The sequence below is a fragment of the Idiotropiscis lumnitzeri genome, chromosome 1 (assembly GCF_059441095.1).
Source record: "Idiotropiscis lumnitzeri isolate Australia: NSW breed Sydney's pygmy pipehorse chromosome 1, RoL_Ilum_1.0, whole genome shotgun sequence".
Lineage (NCBI taxonomy): Eukaryota > Metazoa > Chordata > Actinopteri > Syngnathiformes > Syngnathidae > Idiotropiscis > Idiotropiscis lumnitzeri.
In genome coordinates this window covers 30,226,985-30,247,449 of record NC_142391.1, presented here as the reverse complement: position 1 = coordinate 30,247,449, position 20,465 = coordinate 30,226,985, and the positions used below count along the sequence as shown (strand labels likewise).

Below are 20,465 nucleotides of genomic sequence, written 5' to 3'. Positions count from 1 at the left end.
AAACACATTGCGATACTACAGTTTGGCAAAGAAATGGTCGCATGGTAGTTATCGAATGAAAACAAAAAGGTGTAATCAACAGAACAGGTGGTCAAATGAGGCAAACCTACGAACAAAGCAACGTTACATCGATGATCAAGTGTTTGCAACCTGAACAATGTTTCCTGAAAAAAGTCTGATATCTTTGCAAGCTTATACTGAGGAATAAAGAGGTGACTAAGAGCTATCCAGTCAGGCTACGTCGCTCCATCTTCGGATGCTAAACTAGCGATAGCAACGACAAAAGACATCTCTCACCAGTTCGCACGGTGCTCGCACACTTGGGCGCAGAGCTCACATAATAGTCTTCTTCTGGACGGTCAAGATGAACGCTGACACCGCTTCGTCGAGAGAAAAAAGGACGCGGAAAAGCCCCGTTAGGCCAACACTAAACAGTGGAAGCTGTGGCTGTGGTGCTCAGAAGACTTCCGCACCGTGGGGGCAACGTACGGAAGCCGAAGAGCATCATTTGTTGAGTCGCGTTGCTAGAAAGTCGTCCAACAAAGCTGGCAGGATTGTTTTGGTTTTTATGTATGATCTTGTAATTGCCGGCTGTCGGGCAATTCACAGTGAGTGAGTGTTTGGCACATCTGCCTCGCAGTTCTGAGTTCGAGGTTCCGTCTCAGCTCAGGCCTTCCAATGTGGAATGAGTATGTTTTAACTTCAAAGCAAAATTACAACATGCATGTTGGCTCTTTGAAGTCTCGAGATATTCCAAAAGTGTGAGTGTGAGAATGCTTTTAACTGATTTGTCTCTTGGTGTCCAGGGTGTACCTCCTGACGAGAGGGCCAAACAGGGCCGATCCATCCAAGAGGCTCGGATTTCTTAAAAATAACTAAAATATCTATTTCATCGTTTGTTACAGCTCCGGCTGTTGTGAAATGCAAAATATAAATAAAGTTGTATTGTGGTGTGTTGTGAAATAATTATCTAGAGTTTTTTGTTACATAGGCAGTAAAATTATGAAATAATGGTGTGATTGTTTGATTGATAGATGCCCTATCAAAGTCATACTGAAAATAATGTTAGGTGCTCAGGCCTATAAGCAACACAAAAGTCACTTTAAGAGTCACTTTATTCTAGTTATTGTCACCAGGTCAAAGAAGTTTTTTTTGTGTGTGTAATCTTTGGGACAGACAATGTTTGTATAAATATGAATTCAATGTTAAGCTTATACAATGGTCAGTTTTGATTAAGACCCGTAGCTAATTCCAAAACACGTAAACTATAATATTACCAAATGATAATATATCTTGCAATGCCCAGTCAGAATGCAATTTCAATAATAACATAAAACCATTAAAAATAAGTTGTCCGTCCAGTTTCCAAACCTCTTATCCACCGATTGTTTTAAACACAAACAACAAAGAATGAAGAAATAAAAACATTTTAAAGCTTTAGCGAGGGAGTGATGACGTAATGAAGTTGGGCGTGGCTTTCCTGACTGAGCTGAACGTCTAAAAATAGCCCTTTGGGGGGCAAAAATGGCTGAAGTAAAGTTGCCCGTAACTCGACAAATCGAGAGCGGAACTACTCGAGAGAGTGGATCTCCTCAGGTCATTGTAAACCTCCGGGACGTGGACGATTGCTTCATTTTCGACCGCCACGGAACGTCCATCCCGTTCAAGAGTTTGTATCAAGACAGGAAGTCGATTATTATTTTTGTGCGGGTAGGGAGAAACTTCATTTGCCTGATATTTGATCGCAGATACGTGAAAGTAGTACAACGTGGGCCTTTTGCTGAGATATCCTATCTTGTGCATAGGTAGAAACAGTGGGCTGAAAATTATAAATGCACAAGAAAGCTTCTTTGTAAATATTGTTGTGGTCGTGGTTTTGTAACTCCTCTTAAAAATGTCTCTACAGATTTTTTTATGTTACAGCTGTAAAGAATATGTGGATGATCTGAGCAAAATACCCAAAGAGGTTCTGGAGGTGAGTCTTGACTCCCGATTCACAAATACTACTACTATTACTACTAATAATAATACTATAACTAATAATAATACCATACTAATATTTAATATACAATAATAATGTTAATTCCCTGGTGTCTTAAAAAACACGTCTGTAACATGGGCGTTATTATACACCAAAGGTTAGGGATGATAGGCAATTCACAGACCACATTCCTTGTCTGGCTGAAATTAACCTGTTTTGTGTGTAAGAGGGACTGTGAGTCCATCTTTCATTACTATGACAACCAGGGCAGGGTTTAGGGAGTATGACTATGCAAGCGGCTTCTCTTTGCAGACATTGAGCCCAGAATGTGGAAAAAGGGGTGTGCCCATAAAGCAGTCTTTCCCAAATGGAGGGTGTGCACGGTGCGATGCTAGGCACATGATTTGATTGACACAACCTGCATATTTTTTTTATCCTGGCTTGGTACTGGCAGTGACTGGGTATTAGTGGGTATCAGATGACTAGAATTAGAATTAGAAATCCCTTTATTGTCATTGTACTCAAGTGTGCAACGAGATTAGAGAAGAGCTATAAATTTTTTAAAGTCTGATTTTTATTTTTGCAGGATGCCCAGGTTTGTCTAGTTGTCATTGGTCAGTCTGCTCATCATCATATAGAGGTAGGTACTTCTCTCCTGTTTTTTTTTTAAAGCACTGTGTTAATATAGCATCCAGTCAGGTTTTGACATCTCGTCCAGCCTTTCTGCTCACTGACGGGATATGCTCATGAGATTTACGTGGACCCTGAGAGGATCATTTACCATAAGCTCGGTATGAAACGAGAAGAGAAGTTTACAGTCTCAGGTAAACTCAGGAAACACAGATTAACGCCACATTAATTCCATGAATGAGGATCCTTTCATGTGTGTGTGTGAAGCCCAGCCGAGTCCTCATGTGAAGTCCGGCATCTTTATGGGCCAAATTAAGAGTATCTGGAGAGCCATGACGAGTCCTGTATTCGACTTCCAGGGTGATCTTCATCAGCAAGGTGGTGCTATTATTGCAGGACCAGGTCAGATCTTTATGTTCTTCATCAAACTTTTCCCAAAATTAAAAAAAAGACTTTGCTCTCAAAGTACCATCATCATGTATGAACACAGTAGTATAGTTTACTAGTGATAGGCCGATATTCTTTTTTTTTTTACCATTATTAGTAGTCAAGGAAGCCAATTAAAAATCAAACTTTTTTTAAAGATTAAATGCAAATACATTGAACTCAAATATGAAATACAACTTTTGCATTCATTTGCATACCACACTTTGAGAAGGCATCACATAGCTCATTCATGCTCAAAGGTCCAACTCTTTGCAGGGTCTCAAGTGCATTTCTGCCATTTTGACATGAACCATCTGGACCACATGCCCATTAACTGGCTGCTGCAGCTCGCCGGAGTTCAACGCACTCTGAACTTCGGCAATAAACCAAAGGTCATCCATGTGTAACTGTCCGCCATGCTCAAGATAAGATAAGATAAGATAAGATGTCCTTTATTAGTCCCACAATGGGGAAATTTGAGGTGTTACAGCAGCAAAGATATAGATCACACAGAGTCGGCGGCGTAATGTAGCCGTTAATGTATAACATTAGCAGCAGACATTCAGAAAAAGCATGCAAATATACACAGTATAAACGTATCTAAGTGTAAGGAAACACTCCTAATGTTTGTCCATTATACGGAGGGGGAAACGCTGTAATGATAAAAACTACTGAATGATTGAAAATACTGCAATCATAAAAATATTGCAATGATAAAAGTACTGTAATGGTAAGAGTACTGAAATGATAGAAAAGTACTGCATGATAGAAAATACTGCAATGGTAAAAGTACTGTAATAGCAAAAGTACTGCAACGATAGAAAAATACTGCAATGATGAAAGTACTGCAATGGTAAAAGTACTGCAATGGTAAAAGTACTGTAATAGTAAAAGTACCGCAATGATAGAAAAATACTGCAATGATAAAAGTACTGCAATGATAAAAGTACTGTAGTAGTGAACATCCTGCAGTGGTAGAAATACTACAGTGATAGAAGTATTGTAATAAGAATACTGTAATGGTAAACAAAATACATCATTGGTCAATATTTAAGTACACCCTTGGCTGAAAGTACAGTAGTAACGTGGACCCATTTGCTTCTGCTTTGCAACACAAAATTTAGCAGTAGTGTGTGCTGAAAAAATGTTTCGGGAAGTACTTACTGTAATACCCGTACATGTAGGAAAAGAAAATTACTTTCTGATGCACTTTCCAGCACACTCACACAGGAGCTGCTGTCATTCACAGCTCACATCCAGACACACTCGCAGACTTACCGCCCTACCAGGCCTTACCGCTCATTCAGCACTACAATATTTAAGGATTTTATGTTTTATGCTGACATGTTTTTATTTATATTTGCAAAATGTTTAAAAATGCTTTACTACATCTAAATGTGTTTTAAGTGTGCGGGAGGGATAAAACGATCCCAAAAAAGTTTTGGTCTCTCGATATTGTGGTTTTTCCACCTATAGGGAGTGGGTCTGGAAGATATCACCTACAATGAAGGGGGGCTTCCCTGTACAGTGCAAAAGTCTTAGGACACCATTGGATTTATTGTTTTATCAATGCGGTCATACACTGAGGAGCCACTGTAATACAATACAATGAACATGTTAGAGCTGCCAACCTATAGAAATTCACTCGTACTGTAAAACGATTTATCTGAATTATTAGATTTTTTTTTTTTAATTCTCTCAGGTATATTACACCGGGACTGCATGCAAGACAGTGTTCTGATGTTTTGTTACTGTTTGGCAGAATCCTCAAACTGTCAAAATGACAACTTGGCAGGAAATCAAACAAACTAACTTGATCCAGCAATCATTACTATTTTCACTCGTTCATCTCTAAAACAAAAAGCATCCAAATTTTAAATATATATAATAATTACGCCACACGGCTTCTGCAGAATGAAGAAACTGGACTCGTTTTGCCACACATTTGCAACACTTCTCAAACATAAGTTGCATTTGCAAGAGCAGCAATGGATTTATTTTCACCACTTAAAATTCACCAAAATTGCGTAAAAAATTACAGCCGACGTGGATACGGCCTATTGGTATCAATTAATAAAGAAAAATCCATTTTGTGGGGATGGATACAGTAAACAGCTCATTGTTTTAGGTCGGGTCAGCATTAAAGGCCTTGCTGGTCGACCACGGATGGACAAATGGCTTGTTTCTCTTAATACAAAATTCTCTCGCTCTTTATCTGCAGTACAATATTTGAACGTGTCTCCTTGCGGCGCATATGGCACGGCGGATGACGTCACCGCCCTTGCATGGTCACGGAGATGGGGCAGGCTTTATTCGAGCAGCCGGATCACTTCTCACACTCACACCCCGTGCGGGTTCGCCTACTGCACAACACTACTCACTGCGTCACACGCAAGGAACTCGGGGGCACAGAACCTGCCCCTGCCGAGTTTGCACGTCATCACCACCAACAGAAGAAAGGGGCTTGCAAGCAAGGTTGACATTTTGGGTGCACCGCGAACACGGAGATGGGGGTGAACGACGAAGCCGTGCAGCAGGCGGAATCCTAATCATGCCTGCTTTGCTGCTGCAACCCTGAAGGCAAAATGAAGCGCAAGAGCGAGAGGAGGCGAGCGGAGTCGAGGAGGAAGAAGTGCTGTGCTGTCCAGCACGGCTCAGAGGCGGAGCTAAACTCTGATATTTACATTGAGATTTCAGGTAAGGGTGATCGCGCGATGAACCAGGTCAACTTTAAACCGAGTTCGCGCATCGCAGCAGTGGACAAAAAATGGCCCGTTTGAATGGACGTGCTGTGATTTTTGTTTTCTTCTAATGTGGCGACACCGTCCGTTTCAATACCGTTAATGCACTTTACGATTTGTTAAGTGCGGATTTTACAACACTGTCGAAAACACCCACAAATATGTCCTTACAAAGTTGTTTTGCCACAGTCATCGAAAGAGGGACGTTTAACAACAACACTAAATGTTCGTACACTGACGTCCTTCGTCCGTTTTGACCATAGACTTCTTGAATACCGAGATCTCGCATCAGCAAACGTCCTTCCCGTGGTCGCCATATTGGATGTGGATCATTGCATCTGGGACTTGCTTTGGCAAACCGCGATGGGCCAAGCCGACAAATTGAAACAACATGAACTCCTGTATATGGTCTAGGACTGTCTTTTTCGTCCAGTTGACATTTTTCATTTTTATTTATTTTTCAGGGTAGAAAGTCTGAGAGTGATGAGCAGATCTACTACTAACACTAAAGTTTGCCAAGGTTGATTTATTTTAATACCATACTCACTAAAAATTAAACATTTCAATCGGAATTTTCATATTAGGTAGGGTCAATTGTCGTGCTCTTGATGGGTCATGTTCCTCTTGTGCTCGTTTGGGTTTCCCAGATGACTCGATGGCAGTGGACGTAAGCACTTTTTTAAGTATAAAATACCCAGCTGTGACTGCAAGGCTCGCCAGCTTTTTAGTTTCTGTTCACATTTCCCACAATAATGACAACGACAATGACTACAATGACCTTGCATTAAAAATGTCACAATATCACATTATGGAATTGATTATAACATAATTAAAAACTTTGAAAACAAACATTTTGATTCAGGAAGAAATTGTAATGCAGGCTAATCTTTGATTTTGGGTTCATATTTTATTGCCAATTCCAGAGGATTCCGTGCCTCACCAGTCATAAAGCTCACTGCGTCACTGAACGTATTGTTGCCAGTTGTCTCCAGAGATTGCCATTATTTCTAGTTAAATTAGTATAAATTACTAAAAACAATGATTTATCATTATCAATTACAGAAATCGTATCAAGAAATGCCTCATCACACATTGCAGTGCTTTATTGTAGACACTAGACACAGATTACATGTTTCATACTAACAATCAATCATCTTTGCAGTAGGGGTTTTATATTGTTCGGGGTAAACAGTTGTGACATAAAAAAACACATCAGTCGTGTGCTTTCTTCTACTTTATATTATTTTATGACTAAACATTTACAGTCATCAGAATAATGGTGATGTATGTTGTTTTTATGGGTGCATAAAACATATACTAATGTGTGTATGAATGGCCGAATGAGAGGCGTTCATTTAGTGCACTGTAGAGTTTGTCGTTATATTAGTTTTTATTAGTTGTGAGGCAGGTTGACACATCCAAGATGGCGGATAGGATGAAGCATGCAGCAATGGGTTTGATTACTAAGGCTGGAAGCTGGGGTCGCCCGAGTAGCTGTGATTGGGCGCGAACACGTCCCAGCCATTGCCTTATTAACGTTCCCACAGCCTATCGCGTGTCACAACAGGAGAACTTTAAACTAAAATGGGAGGGATTGGTGGGAGTTTCCTCAAATAGCGTGAAGAGTTGAATCCCTGTCGGCCAATGACATTTCGCCGTGACCGAGGGGCGGAGCCAGGAGTGAGCTCACTTTTAGCTTAGTGCGCACTTTTTTCACACGAAACTCCCCCATCGTGTTCATCCACTGGGGACTTTTCAGAACGTCAACGATGGACTTTTAACTATTTTAAAAACAGCGCTGAAAGTTTGTTGCATGATTGTTCTGTATTTTTTTTAATTTTACAAGTGACTTTAACGTGAGCATGTACACGTTCTTGTGAGGGGAAATTGGGTTGGCCATGTTCAAAACAAGTCAGGTCAGCATGACCGCGGATGATGTGTCGTCACGATGCATTGAGCTCCTCAAGGGTAAGGTCGCAAAAAAAAAAGTAAATGTAACTTGAGAAAATGGAGACTGCAGACTTGTGTAAATGTGCACAGCAAATCAAGTAACTCACCTCTTCGTGTGCACTATGCAGATCAATTATATTTCGCCATCCTTCAACAAAAGATCAAAAGTACGACAGAACGGCTCTGCTTCTGCATAGATGAAGAGCTGGCATATGAAAAGTAAGTATATAGTTTCACCCTATTGAACTTTTACCGCTGTGCTTTTCCGGCTGAATGTACTACAGCTATACTAAAGGTCATTTTAAAAAGGGCGGACCCCACTGCATTTTTTTTTTTGCATCTCAACAAAAGGGCATTTATGTTCACGTTGATTTGGCGATGTAACTCCAGCTGAGGGGACGCGTGTGACCCTGGGGAACATGCTTTTTTCCACCGCACTACAATGAAGTGTAATTGCACATCCATTCCAGTCGTTGGCAGTGGTGCTCTCCTTTCTCATTGTGTGCAGCGAGCATTAAGTCTATGGTGTAGGTGTGTTTTACAACGAAAATGCTATTATTTATAATTGCGGTGGAGGGTGGGTGGTGCTGGGGGGCGCAAATGATTTTCTTCTTGCTAGGGGGTGGGCGTAACAGAAAACAATTGAGAAGCACTGAGCAAGATGAAGAGATTTGTTGTTGATGTTAAGGAGGAGCTAAGTTTAGCCTGGGTTTTTAGTGGAAGTTGTGGAGCGTCTTGACCGCATGAACATTTACAGACAAAATAAAATATAATTAAGCCAATTGTTTTAAAGGATAATTTAAAACTTGATTAAAATTATATTACACTATTACAGGATCCTAAATTCTGATGCATTTACAGTTGTCACTAACATCCATCCATTTCCGGCAAGCTCATTTACCTGCTGGTTGAGTAGAAGCACCTGTGGCTAAAGCCAAACTGTGGCAGGGTATTTATTTGCGCGACCGGGATTTGACACCTCTGTTGACAGTTGCACGGCTGTACCTAGCTGACCCGGAGGTGGGTTTCTCACACGCCTGCTCATCTGGGCGTTTGCGTCTGTGTGTCTTGTTCTCTGGCTCTCACCCTCCATTAGATGCAATACAATACAATGCAAAACAATAAGATTTTATTTATATAGCTCATTTCACAACAGCTGGAGCTGTAACAAAGCGCTTACCATATGCCATCATATGTTTTTAATATGCTGGCTCTACTTGTCGATCAATGCCAAACTTGAAAAGAGGTACTGTATGTGGTCGGTTGGCCTGAATTGCAATAGCGTGCAAAGTCCAGATGACTGATTTCATCTTAATGTTCGATATAATATCTTGAATTGAATATTCAGTTTGTGGCTTTCACTGTGATTTGCAGGAGTCCTAAAGCTTTACGAATTACTTTGTAACCCAATCCAGACTGATAGATGTCAATCACCCTGGATCATCTTTCAGAGATATTGTGTAATTGCTCTTTTGACATCTTTAATGAAAAGGGGTGAAGAAATGCTGAAATTCAGCACCATTATCCATATGTGTGCATCCCATCTAAGAGATATGAGTGAAGGAAAAACATACAAATGTGCCATGCAAAGTTCTATCAAAATGATTGCACTCATTCTGTTGCTTTTAATCTTGTTCCCTTGCAGCTTCTACGCAGACTTTGGCCCCCTCAACCTGGCCATGTTTTATCGCTTCTCTTGCAAGCTGACAAAGAAGCTCAAGGTAATTAGGACACTTGAGAGAGACAAACACTACAAGTAGTCTCAAAGTAAGTCCAGTGGAACCTTTCAGATCCCAAGAGTTTTTCCCATAACAAATAATGGAATGAGAAATAATCCAATACTAGGTCAAACTTTAGTACAACCATAAAGCCAAATTTAAAACATTTATCTATTAGTATTTAAAGGATTAAGTCATGATATATATATATATATATTTATTATTTTTTTTTAGCATAACCCAAGTTCCAATGTAAATTGGTGTTTGCCTACAAATATCGTGCGATTGCAAAAGCTCACCTGTGACCCTAATGACGACCAGCGTGATAGAAAATGGATGGCTGTGCAATTTCAGGGGTGTCCAACTTGAGATTCCACTGTATTGCATCACAGTATCTAGCATCTGTGAAGTATATAGAGCACAGGTGTCAAACTCAAGGCCCGGGGGCCAGATACGGCCCGCGAAGGCAAATCATGCACGGCTTCATGTTTCTTGCTAAAATACCAAACTTGTAAAAATTGCAAAAAAAAATTTAAAATGTTGCAAGCATTTTTTTCTTTCCTATCTATCACATTTTGAAAATAAATTGAATGGTATTTAAACAAACATTTTCCTGAATTCTGAGTTTAAAAACTAGTTATCCATCAGTTTGTTGTGTACTATGTAATAATAATAATATGATGATGATTTATATGGTTTCACTGTCAAAATGTCAAAAATATTAGTTTGACACCCCTGATCTAGTTTTTTTTTTAGCTGGGAAATCTTTGCTATTAAGTATGTACCATAGTTAGTATGCATCTTTTGCTTTACGCCCATGTATCTTCCAAGACATGAAACCCACCACATCAACATCCTTCCATTGAGTTCCATTTTCTCCACATCTGTTCAAACAAAGCTGCAACGCTAAAAGAATCGCAGCCGCTCAAAAAGGCTTATGTCACGTTAATTGTACAATTAAAATGTCCCTGTCAAGTAAACAGATTGCCTCATTTGTCATTTCATGTCTCTGCACAGTCCATTACACTTTCAAGGAAGAAGATTGTATTTTACACCTGTGGTGACCAGAAAAAACAAGCCAACGCTGCCTACCTGATTGGCTCATATGCAGTGAGTAGAAACAGCATACAGTATCGCAATTGTATACTAGCTATTATAATATTTAAGGTGCGTATATAAATGTTCGATGTGTGTGTGTGCAGGTAATGTATCTTAACATGATGCCAGAGGAGGCCTACGGTGTGTTGGTGTCAAAGAACCGCACATACATTCCATTCAGGTAAAACCGTCCGATTAAATTTGTTTTGTATCTGACCTGGTGGTTTGATTAGAAAAAAATAATAGTAATAAAAAAATCTAAGATTTTATAGTAAAGACACATTTGGTTTTGATGTTTTTATTCATATGTCCACTAAGAGAACAACAAATTGTACACATACATTTAATGTTTAGGTATTGTATTAAATTATTGGCTTGATAATTATAATTACATTCATTATAAATAGCATTTTAAAATGATTAATATTTTATTGGTTCACCTGTCCTTTTTAAAAATCTCATCTGGCATTTGAACACCAAAGTTTGCCCATCACATAACATTATGCACAACATGAGAGAAATGAAATCAGTTTTGTTTCAACATGTCATAAAGTGGTAGAATTTGACATCCTGCTTGAAAATTGTGTTTCTTAGAGATGCCTCGTTTGGAACCTGCATGTACAATCTGAACATCCTCGACTGCCTGCGTGCTGTCCACAAGGTAAGTCTCTACGCCGCCCATAATTGCAGAGTCATGTTCCCCTTTATGAAATGATCCTCTGGCAGGCGCTCCATTACGGCTGGCTGGACTTCTCCAACTTTGACGTGGAGGAATACGAGCACTACGAGAGGGCCGAAAATGGAGATTTAAACTGGATAATTCCGGGAAAGTTCCTTGCGTTTAGCGGGCCTCATCCCAAAAGCAAAATAGAGAACGGCAAGTTTCGTCCAGCGCGCGCCGCTTCTGAAACGGTGTTAAAGGCAGGACCTCACCCTCACATCTCTTGTTTTCTAACTTCAGGCTACCCTCTGCATGCTCCTGAGTCTTACATCCCGTATTTCGGGAAGCACAACATCACCAGTGTCATCCGGCTCAACAAAAAGATGTATGACGCCAGGCGCTTCACCGACTCGGGCTTTGAACATCATGACCTCTTTTTTGTGGACGGGAGCACGCCCAATGACGCCATTGTCAGAAAGTTCCTCAATATCTGCGAGAATGCAGAGGGAGCCATTGCTGTTCACTGCAAAGGTAGAACCACAACCGAGACTGAATAAACAATGGTGAATCAACTAAGTCCTCTCCACAACTCTGTGGGTTTATTTCAGCTGGTCTGGGTCGAACCGGCACTCTGATTGGCTGTTACATGATGAAGCATTACCGCATGACAGCGGCGGAAGTCATTGCTTGGATTCGGATCTGCCGTCCAGGGTCCATCATCGGGCCTCAGCAGAACTTTGTTGAAGAGTAGGTGCACAAATAAAATGATTAAAAAAAATATCTTTGTACACAGTGGAGTCCTATTTTCCAAATGTTTTTTTTTTTTTTCAGATTATATGAATTTTTGAATGCCAGAAACGTATACGTTGGCTAATTTGTCTTTAGCCATATTATTATATTATAATGTCCCCTTTAAACTCAAACTGGAAAAAGACTTTGGGGTTTTCACCAGAAGCAACCAGTAACAAATATGTAATGAAACATATTTGGAACGGATGCTAATGCTTTACAAATCTAACATTAAAAAAAGACAAAATATCACAGGGATTAACTCATTTAAATAATAAATAATTTTCTGATCTTGGGAGTGCTACCGAACTTTCCTCAATTGTGTGAATGTTCTAAAATCCTGTTTCCGTGAAAGTGTTGGAGGGATCAATATTATGCCGCCCTATATAGTTGTGCCATTTTAGAGGTCTGCGTGGACGTAGTGCAACTTCCCGTAGCTGACATGTTGCCCTTCTTTTGACAGCAAGGTCGATGACACCAAATCTATAGCGCCTTTGCCGGTTGCAGCCAAGTTCTGCACTCTTATAATCCGAATATGATGTTTTGCAATGTTTTCTTTCAGGAAGCAACACAGTCTATGGGCAGAGGGAGATGTCTTCCGGGATAAGATGTTAAACGAAAGGAAGAATAGTAAACTGGCCGTGACTAGAATCCTCTCTGGAGTTGATGACATAACCATTAACGGCAGCAACAAGAACAGGACATCCAAGAAAGGAGAGATGGAAATTGTACATGTTTTTTTTTTTTGTGTAAAAGATTTCTAATGAACACATTGTATCATGTATTTTTTTTAACTTTAGTTTTTTTTCTTGGGTGGTGGTGTCAAATCCACAGTATGATGATGACGAGGACCGGAATGGCCTGACGCAGGGTGACAAACTGCGAGCCCTGAAGAGCAAGAGGCAGGCCAGGTCCTCAAGCTCATTATCGTAAGTACTAAGACGGAGCTCCACTGTTGAGTAGCACCCCAGTCAACCCAAATGTGATTATTTTCCATTCAAAAATGTGACTTGCCCTGTGACGTTGTCACGCTTGATCATTTAAATGGTCGAGCACCCCGAAGACAATATTACTGCTGCTACATAATGTCCTAGGTGACCCCGGAGTATTCTTGCAATAGACCTCATCTGGTTTCTTTGGATTAAATAGCATTTAGGTCTAGGAGGAATGTACGCCCTTCTATATTCTATTAGTCGTGATTGATTATATGTCAGGAAAAGGAGAGTCAAATAGTGGATGAGGAGAATGTAACTAGGGAAGGCATTTGGCTTTTTCAGTCAGATGTGTGGAAAGGAAGAAGGCAAGTGGGGTGTTTGCTCGTGTGGTCAATAGGAGGCTGGACAATGTAAATAATAATGTTTTTTTTGGGGGGGGGGTCTTTCACTTGTATAGCGCTTTTCCACCTATTAAGGCCCTAAAAAGCGCTTCACACTGCTGTCACATCTACGCACGTTTGGGACGGAGTTGAGATAGTTATTGTCTTTACAATGTTACATTGATTGGAGATTAGAGCCTTGTTGGCTGGCAACCAGTCCAGGTTGTACCTCACCTCTCACCTAAAGTCAGTTGGGATTGGCTTCACCGATCATGCAGTACATTTGTATTCAAATACTCTGCTGAGATTAATAGCGATCAATTATGTAATTTCTGCGATTAATTAGTTTTAAAAAAAATTTGTCGCTTGACGGTACTATTTTTTTTTTTTTCAAAGTCAAATGTCATATTATATGTATGACTGGCAGGGTATATATAAAGTTCCATTGCTAAGTGAAAGTAAAATGTGAAGAGAAATCACACTGTGTGATTGTGTTCCTCAGCATGCACATGGATGCACGCGTGAAAATAGTCTTTGCTCAGCCTCACAAAACATAATGCCCTGTAGTTGACTCCAGCATCTACTTGACCCAGCACGGCATTTATCGAAAAGCAAAGAATGGATTCAGATTTTGGCCATCATTACTTGTAAATCCAGCTTGGTTGACTGGCTACTGCCAATCTTCCCATGTGGCTCTGTTGTCCCTGTGCCAGGCAGGTGATATTGCTCTGCTGCGGCCTCACAGGCACGCTCTGGCCAGTGTGTTGCCTGTCATTTAAAAGATAGCTGAGAGAGAGTGGTGATGTGGACAGGAATGAAATGGATGTGAGGTTTGAAGGAGGTAAGAGCATGTCACTTCTCATTTTAAAAGCTGCAGTAGATACTGTTCCTGTTGAAATGGATGGCTTATTTTAATATTTTTTTTTCCCTTTTGGCTTTGCTGCGGCGTGGATATGCATAAGTACAGTAGATGCGCTACAATTACTCTTGCCTCTCATGGACTTGCTGTTCGGGTGTATTTGCTAACAGCTATCCATTGGTCTGCAGCATAATAGACTTAAGTGTTTGGGGCTCCGATTCCATTCATTAATGCTCCCGGTGAAGATGACGTATTAGTTAAAACGAGCGTCACCCATTACCTCTATTTTCGAAAAGGCTTTTTCAATCATCTCAAATGTTAAAATGAGATTTCACCTGATCCTCACTTTAGCATAGTGTCAAGTCAAATCAATTTTATTTGTATAGCCCTTAATCAGAGACAGTCTCAAAGGGCTTTACATAACCACAATCGACATCCCCGATCTTAACCCCCAGGAGGGCAAGGAAAAATTCAAAAACCCCATTAGGGGAAAAGTGAGAAACCTTGAGAAGGGACCACAGATGGGGGAATCCCCCTTCCAGGATGACCAGGCTGCAATGGATGCCAACTGGGCAACATTTGACACATACAATGATGCTATGCAATAATAGATGAGATAATGTGAGAGTCAATTGGATTCGAAATCCCCTTATGAAGGAGTATTCAAGCCACATTCAAATGATGGCTGTGTTCACACTGTTGCTCAAGATTTTTTTTTTTTGCCCTGTATGTGACATGTATTATATGTTTTTTTTTTTATGCATAGGACAATTCCATTTTTTTTTTTCAAAATCCAACCTTGGCCACCTCTTTGTATGTGGAAATAAATGGAAGATCTACCCGGTGTCGCCTACATGTCATCAAAACCCAAATATGCGCAGGGGGGCGGGGATGGGGACAAGTAATAAACCACGCACTGTTGTCTTTGCTTCTGCAAAATATCTGACTTTAATTTAATCCGCCTTGAAACAAAAAAAAAATAATTGTGGTGGTAGTAATAATTCAGTCTCACAGACAATCAGTGTTGTGCTGGGATCACGTGCCCTTCTCCCCAGAGAACACTGTGGCAGGGTGGAGATTTGCTTGCGCTTTCGGTTCAGTGATTTATCAGCGTTGCTATACAACCATCGAGCTCTCACTATCTGGCTTCACTGTTTAACACTGAAAAGCATGTCATATTTCACTTCAAACAATGCAAAAGCACCTTTTCTGCTCCCCCCCGCCCCCCAACTCCATGCATGGCAACAGGCACGACGCCCTCGGACATGCACGCTCATACACGCCTCGTAGATGTCTTCAATCTGTCTGTGTCTAATGTTCACTAAATGTTGGGCGGAGCTCACATGGCCTAACGGCCTGTTTTTCTTTTTTTAAACTGAGACTGGATCAGTACAAGTGTAAACCTGGAGCTTGGGTTATTATTCATATATGCATTCACCCGAATCTTCATTAGGTATACTTTCACCATTAAAATGATATATTTGTAATAAATCATCTCAATAGCGTATGGAAGTGTACCTAATGTTGTGGTCAGTGAGTTTACTTTGTTGTATATTTTGCAATATGCCATGTTTGCCATACTAAGACAGATGCAACATAGTGGAAAATGAGTTCATTTTCCAATGAGATTGACTCGGTCTGTATTGTTGTTTTACAATTATACTGTACACTTATTAATTTAACTGCAGTTATTTAATTAAATCACCATATCATTTTGCAGAAGCGTATTTTTTTTTTGAAGATCATGCTTTTAAGACATATCTAAAGAGAATCATTATTTTATTGATCCAGTCCCATTATAAAAGCAGAACATCGTAGACCTTGTGCCCCGCCCAGTCGTCTCTTGTCCCTCCTCCCCTTTTTTTTTGTTTTGTTATTCCCTCCCCCTTTTCTTTTGTTTGCTCTTGATGGATTTGTCCTCCTTCTAGATGGCTGGTAGCCATGCTGCTCTCCTCCCTGTGTAGCCTTGCCCTGTGGTGGATTGTGTATGGCTTCCCTTCTTCCATCCTGCATTTCTGTATAGACGGGTTAGGATTTCTATGAGTTCCACCGGCCCGTGAACCCCCTCAAAAAATGTGTGCTGTCCCCCCATTCTGGATCAATCACTGAGAATGCTGTAAGTGAGCCCCCTCTTTAACTCCCAACCCAACTCAGACATACAGTCATAGGAAAAATGATTAGATCGCTCATTGTGTTTTTGTTTGTTTCTTGTTCATTTCTATGCCTGGTACCACTAAATGTGTACCGTCTGACTGACAGAAAAGAAAACCTGAAATGCCTAAAAGTAACGTTTTTGGCAGTGCAATGCCAATTTTGCTGTAAGAAGTGATTATTCTTATTGTTCAAATACTTTAATTTAAAATTCAGAGACCCTCCTTTGTTTTCAATGCAGGATTTTTTTTTTTTAATAGTTCCAACCATGACTTTAGAAACATCCCGTCTGTCTTTACGTTAATTTTAGATTTCCACATTCATAAGTGGCCAATTGAGTCAAGCATTACAACTTGGTTTTGCAGGGTTGATGACAATTCTGTTAATTACTGTAGTCTGAAGAAAGGCGTTGTCTAGCATTACACTGTGCATTTACCCTACTAGTATTTTGCTTTGCTAATCTCACCTGACTGTAATGAGTGCAAAATAATTGTCAAGTCACTCTGCATAGCCTTGGCCACCTCTACAGTCACATAAATCCTGTTTTCACAGGCAAGAAGAGAATAAGATTCACACAAGGTCAGCGTCACAGTCTCTCAAGTAAGCTTTTGCTACATGTAATATATCCCGATCACGCACCGATCGACCAATCGATTTAAAACATGGTAGCAATGACCTATATCCTCTGCAGCAGGGCCGTTCTTCAGGCTAGCGTGCAGGGCTGTAAAACTGGCATCAACTCGATGGCTCTGTCAGACCACTCTGACACCACGAAAAGAACCAGAACCTCGCTGCCTGCCAGTGGAATAGCACGCAGGTAGGATCCCACTTAGATGGTAGTACTAGAGACGCACATCTGCCAATTAGTAAAGTTTGATTTGGTTCAGTATGGCATACAATTTTACTTCCATCTGTCCAGGATATTGCCTTCAGTTTGTCTCTTGCCTTAAGTCAGCTGGGATATGTTTAAGTATTTCGGAACTAAATAAGGAGGGGGTTGGTAGGTTGCAGTCCTCCCATTTGTGACTGAGTTCCATTACTACAGCGACAACATAACCCAAGTTGGAACACACTGTGGTCTCTTTGCCCGACCCTAATGCAGAAGTGAAGTCATAACAGTTAACATCTGAAGTGGAAAAACACTTTTCAGATCAAAAGTTTGACGCAATTAAATGAAAAACGGTAAGTTGGGCAGAAAATGTGTGCTTTCTTGTACAACATGACCACATTTTCATAGACAACTAGTCTATTGTGGACATTCCAGACCAGCGTGACAATGAAGTTGTGACCAAAAACTCCCTTTTACACTTCAAACAATTAATGATGAGGGCAGCAAATTTCACTTCCTACCAAACTGAACCAAACTCTAGCATCAGGAATGTGTTGTATCAATGCCTAATATGTCGTGAACCCAGAGGCTATAGCCACTCATGGAGCCCAACTTGAAAGACGTTCCCTCTCTCTGCCAGCTCCGTATGTCGCAACCCACTGGTCGGCTCCCTTGGCAACTTGCATGTAGTGGCCAGCGACAGGGAACCAGTGTGTTGTGAGCCATGTGGCAGCCATAGAGATGCGGCCAACACGTGCACTCCCGCCAACTTAAACATGGCACACTTGCAGGCAAGCTCCCCTCAAACCCACTTAAAGACATACTGTGACACACAATACATTTCTCTTGGACAAGCTCTCTTTAACACTAGTCAGGGCTCTAGACGGCGACCAATTTCACGTATCGAGGCACACTAAATTTCCAATGGTATGCCCAAAAAAAGCCTCCATTTGGTTTAAACATTTGGACACATTCGGCACATCTGGGTTCTGAACAAATTGTGGACACCTATTGTTAAAACTCGAAACCCTTTGGCAAATGTTTAATAATTGCTTAAAAGGACACTTGAATGGGCTGAACATTAGCACAAGAATCTGCATCGTTTATCAGTTTCTGGGAACACAAATCATCGCAAAAATTGTTATTCAGAAAGGCCAAGGTCAGTGGGCTACAACCATCCGACAGGAAGTGGTTGCGGATGATACAATTCCAAACACTGTTTTCTGATTAATATTGCCATTGTGGAATATTAATTAAACAGCAAAATCTACACATTTTTATCCATCTCAGAGGGCGGCCATTTACCACTTACTGTCAACTGAAAATAACATCACAGTACCTAATGGCCCATTTTCGGTCAACAGCAAGTGGCAAAATGGCCACCCAAAATGTAAACTAGTGACGTCACCTTTAAGGCTTGACAGGTTCTAAAGTCCTAACCAACCAACACCGATACAGAAGAGTTTAAGCACTAATACTTTTAAGTTACCAGGCTTGTGGAATTGTGCTTCAAATAAAGAACTTTGATGACCAGAGTGTTAATTATTTACCAATCAATACGAGCTAAAAAAAGACACAGCAATTTTGTTTAAAAAAAAAAAACAAACCAACAATGAAACCACATATTGGAATTTGATAGTCAAAAATTTGCCTGCACTTAACTTTAGTGCTGGTGCTCCAAAGCTACATTGGGTGCACCAGTGCAAAAAACGTTAGATTAGAGCCCTGCTAGTTGTAGTTGGGTTTTGGCAGCAGCTGGATGGTTTCACACAGTGTTGAGTCTCCTCATTATGAATGTTATTTCAATATACTTTACACTGAGCTGCTGCCACATAAAACCCAACGGAACAGAACCGATCTTTCCTGCAAAGTATCCAAGTCTGTCTGCACTTCCTTTCAATAGCACTGCTTGCATGTCCTCCAAAGACAAAAGTTGTTTGGAGTATGACTGGCTATAGCTTCCCTGGTTCCTTCTTACGCCCGCTACTGTCACTCCTCTCCACCGTCCTGTTCCTGCTTTTATGTGGCATTCATCTTATTTTTCTTCCTCTTTCGCACACGACAGACCCGCCGCCTCGAGAGGACGTAAAGCCCGCCATGCTTTGCAATCTGAACGATTTTCTAAACTGTGGTATCCATCTCCTATTCAGTCTTTTGTTCTAATGCTTTTTAAGTCTTTGCAACATAAAACAGACAAAATTCAATATCAATTCAAGTGTTTTCCTTTACTGATTTTTCTTCTGTTGTTCTCCACAGTCACTCCATACCTAAAGCAAGAGCACCTTTGCTTCGGTGAGCCGGTGGATGTGGAAACCCTGAAGCGTGACTTTTTCCTATTGAAACATTTTACGACCGTCTGTGTACAGCAAGTGTCTAAAACACATACATCGTATTACCCTTTAAAGTTAATTTTTATATTCAACATATGGTCCTAGTCATTTTCTGATTGTTAATCCTCAGTGACAGTCTATTCATAGAGATATCAATATCATGCACACTTCTATTATCTCAATACTATTATGCACTTGTGAGATGTTCATTTACATTTCATGACTGTAAATATTTACCTACTTGGAAAATGTGTAGAGATTTTGTACTGTTTTAATCAAAACCGTCCGAATGGGATATATCCACTATATGAATACTGATTTGAAGCATATACTGTATAATCACTTTTTAAGTAAAAAAAGAAAAAATAACCCTGGTCTTCCTTTTCATTTATGTGCCTGCACAAAATTATTTTATATAGGAACTTGTTGATCACGCATGTGTGAGAATCAAGTTAAAAATTGGCTACCAAAACTATGTGTGGAGGTAGAGAGTAAAACTCCCGACAGAAAATACAGATCCAGAAAGATGTAAAACTGGACTAAAATTTAAAAAAACATTTCTAGAACACATTTTTTTGTCAATATCTTGAAAACGAGGTAACAGACAGTCTAAGTACTGTAAGCTGGTTACCAGACAGCAAAACTAATTAACAGAACATGGGATCAGCTTGACAACGTTTTCTGGTCACGGTCACGTTTTAAATCGAGAAAATGTTCCACATCATGCTGGTGTCAAAACATTTGGCGCGTAAAATTGACGAGTGAGTTGCTATGTGTTAACACTGCCTTAAGATCACTCAATTCACAGTTATGTGGGTAAAACAACATTTAGTCGGGCTATTTGTGTTTTGCTGGCAGGAATGCATTACAAAACTCGCCATTAACCAAAACATTGCATTTCTCAGCAACCAAGTCATGCAACTTATTACATGAAACTATCGTGTGCTATCAAAACATTTAATGAACCGAGTATGAAGAAACACAGGC

General features: G+C 40.3%; 3 protein-coding genes across 13 annotated transcripts in view; 2 read left to right on the top strand and 1 right to left on the bottom strand.

The window, feature by feature from the left end:
- fbxl17 (F-box and leucine-rich repeat protein 17) overlaps window positions 1-569 on the bottom strand; it is a 195,785-nt gene extending 195,216 nt beyond the window's left edge. For 2 of the 3 annotated variants that reach the window (XM_088294826.1, XM_088294833.1), the window contains exon 1: window positions 298-569. The gene's annotated coding sequence lies outside the window, so the exon portion shown is untranslated. The remainder of the gene's footprint in view (window positions 1-297) is intronic. The other variant, XM_088294816.1, reaches the window with a different exon arrangement.
- A 942-nt stretch (window positions 570-1,511) lies between these two features.
- prxl2c (peroxiredoxin like 2C) lies at window positions 1,512-5,656 on the top strand. Of its 3 annotated transcripts, XM_088294804.1 has the most exons (7): window positions 1,512-1,710; window positions 1,907-1,975; window positions 2,568-2,621; window positions 2,700-2,805; window positions 2,879-3,013; window positions 3,314-3,461; window positions 4,122-4,970. In XM_088294804.1, exons 1-6 carry the CDS (start codon window positions 1,525-1,527, stop codon window positions 3,442-3,444), a joined length of 681 nt encoding a protein of 226 aa, XP_088150930.1. In that variant the 5' UTR covers window positions 1,512-1,524; the 3' UTR covers window positions 3,445-3,461; window positions 4,122-4,970. The 3 variants fall into 3 exon arrangements, with proteins under 3 accessions (XP_088150930.1, XP_088150913.1, XP_088150921.1); XM_088294787.1 differs by lacking the exons at window positions 3,314-3,461; window positions 4,122-4,970 and adding an exon at window positions 5,259-5,656; XM_088294795.1 differs by having other exon boundaries at window positions 3,314-4,970.
- On the top strand, window positions 5,566-19,829 carry cdc14b (cell division cycle 14B). 7 transcript variants are annotated; one of them, XM_088294735.1, is made up of 16 exons: window positions 5,566-5,734; window positions 7,857-7,947; window positions 9,374-9,449; window positions 10,464-10,556; window positions 10,649-10,725; window positions 11,139-11,205; window positions 11,271-11,421; window positions 11,506-11,736; window positions 11,814-11,952; window positions 12,557-12,722; window positions 12,829-12,923; window positions 16,872-16,919; window positions 17,014-17,136; window positions 17,789-17,939; window positions 19,214-19,279; window positions 19,405-19,829. In XM_088294735.1, the coding sequence occupies exons 1-15, from the start codon at window positions 5,623-5,625 to the stop codon at window positions 19,235-19,237; spliced, it is 1,644 nt and encodes a 547-aa protein (XP_088150861.1). In that variant the 5' UTR covers window positions 5,566-5,622; the 3' UTR covers window positions 19,238-19,279; window positions 19,405-19,829. The 7 variants fall into 7 exon arrangements, with proteins under 7 accessions (XP_088150861.1, XP_088150854.1, XP_088150872.1 ...); XM_088294728.1 differs by having other exon boundaries at window positions 17,011-17,136; window positions 19,405-19,828; XM_088294774.1 differs by lacking the exon at window positions 5,566-5,734 and adding an exon at window positions 7,417-7,746 and having other exon boundaries at window positions 17,011-17,136; window positions 19,405-19,827.
- The last annotated feature ends 636 nt before the right edge of the window (window positions 19,830-20,465 follow it).